This window comes from Galeopterus variegatus, unplaced genomic scaffold (genome assembly GCF_000696425.1).
Source record: "Galeopterus variegatus unplaced genomic scaffold, G_variegatus-3.0.2 Scaffold55342, whole genome shotgun sequence".
Taxonomy (NCBI): domain Eukaryota; kingdom Metazoa; phylum Chordata; class Mammalia; order Dermoptera; family Cynocephalidae; genus Galeopterus; species Galeopterus variegatus.
The window spans coordinates 1-1,470 of record NW_007781453.1 but is presented as its reverse complement, the minus strand read 5'-3'; the positions used below and the strand labels follow the sequence as shown (position 1 = coordinate 1,470).

Sequence of the window (1,470 nt, the reverse complement as noted above, 5' to 3'; positions counted from 1 at the left end):
TTTTTAAAGGTTGATATTGTGAAAAGTAGCCAACACATTATCCTTTCTCTGAATTCTTGTAATGTTTTCCTCCTTTTGTGAGCAGGGTAATGGGCATGACCAATAGCAGTGTGAGAGGAGACTTCATTTTTTCCCCTTTTTTTTTTTTTTTTTTTCTGTGATAAGTTTTACCTTGGCTTCTAATAGTTATCTCTCAGGAAAACACTTTGCTTCCACAACAGCCTTCACATGACTCTCTGTAGAGTGTCTTCTCTTTCATGCCATCTGCTGAGGCTTCTGAAGGACACTGCCCCAAAATTTATTCCATGGGTCATTGTCATTTCTCTCAGACTCAGTGTTTCAGAGTTATTTTTTAAAGGTTGATATTGTGAAAAGTAGCCAACACATTATCCTTTCTCTGAATTCTTGTAATGTTTTCCTCCTTTTGTGAGCAGGGTAATGGGCATGACCAATAGCAGTGTGAGAGGAGACTTCATCCTGGAGGGCTTCTCTGACCAGCCCCTGCTGGAAAAGATACTCTTCTGGGTTGTTTTGATATCTTATCTCCTTACCCTTGTAGGAAATACAGTAATCATTTTGATCTCCTCCATAGACCCTAAACTCAAAACTCCCATGTACTTTTTCCTTACTCACCTCTCCCTAGTTGATATCTGTTTTACCACCAGTATTGTCCCCCAGCTGCTGTGGAACCTAAAAGGACCAGCCAAGACCATCACATCCCTGGGTTGTGCTGTCCAGCTCTATGTCTCCCTGGCATTGGGCTCTACTGAGTGTGTTCTCCTGGCGGTAATGGCTTTTGATCGTTATGCTGCAGTTTGCAAACCCCTCCACTATGCAGCCGTGATGAACCCACAGCTGTGCCAGGCTCTGGCGGGAGTCGCATGGCTCAGTGGAGCTGGAAACACTCTTATCCAGGGCACCATCACTCTCTGGCTGCCTCGCTGTGGACACCAGTGGCTCCGTCATTTCTTCTGTGAGGTGCCCTCTATGATTAAGCTTGCATGTGTGGACACTCGTGCCAATGTGGTCCAGCTCTTCGTTGCTTCATTGGTCTTGCTCCTCTTGCCCCTAGCACTGATATTAACATCCTATGGACATATAGCCCAGGCAGTCATAAAGATCAAGTCAGCCCAGGCCTGTCGCAAAGCCCTAGGGACATGTGGATCCCATCTAATTGTAGTGTCCCTCTTCTATGGGACCATCACAGCTGTCTACATCCATCCCAACAGTTCTTATGCCCACACTCACGGGAAATTCATCTCCCTCTTCTATACAGTTGTAACCCCGACCCTTAATCCCCTCATCTACACACTGAAAAATAAAGATGTGAAAAGAGCAGTGGGAAGACTATTTCACAGAGACCTAGGCATATAAAAACTGCAGCAGAGTACATAGCAGTCAATTTTTCATTTTTTTTTTTTTTTTCCTTTTTGTCTTTTTTCGTGTCTGGCAATGGATTGCAACCCTCAG

General features: G+C 44.6%; 1 protein-coding gene across 1 annotated transcript; it reads left to right on the top strand.

The window, feature by feature from the left end:
* The first annotated feature begins 444 nt into the window (after positions 1–444).
* Positions 445–1,374, top strand: LOC103584425 (olfactory receptor 2G3-like). The gene has a single exon (XM_008565439.1). The coding sequence runs from the start codon at positions 445–447 to the stop codon at positions 1,372–1,374; it is 930 nt and encodes a 309-aa protein (XP_008563661.1).
* The last annotated feature ends 96 nt before the right edge of the window (positions 1,375–1,470 follow it).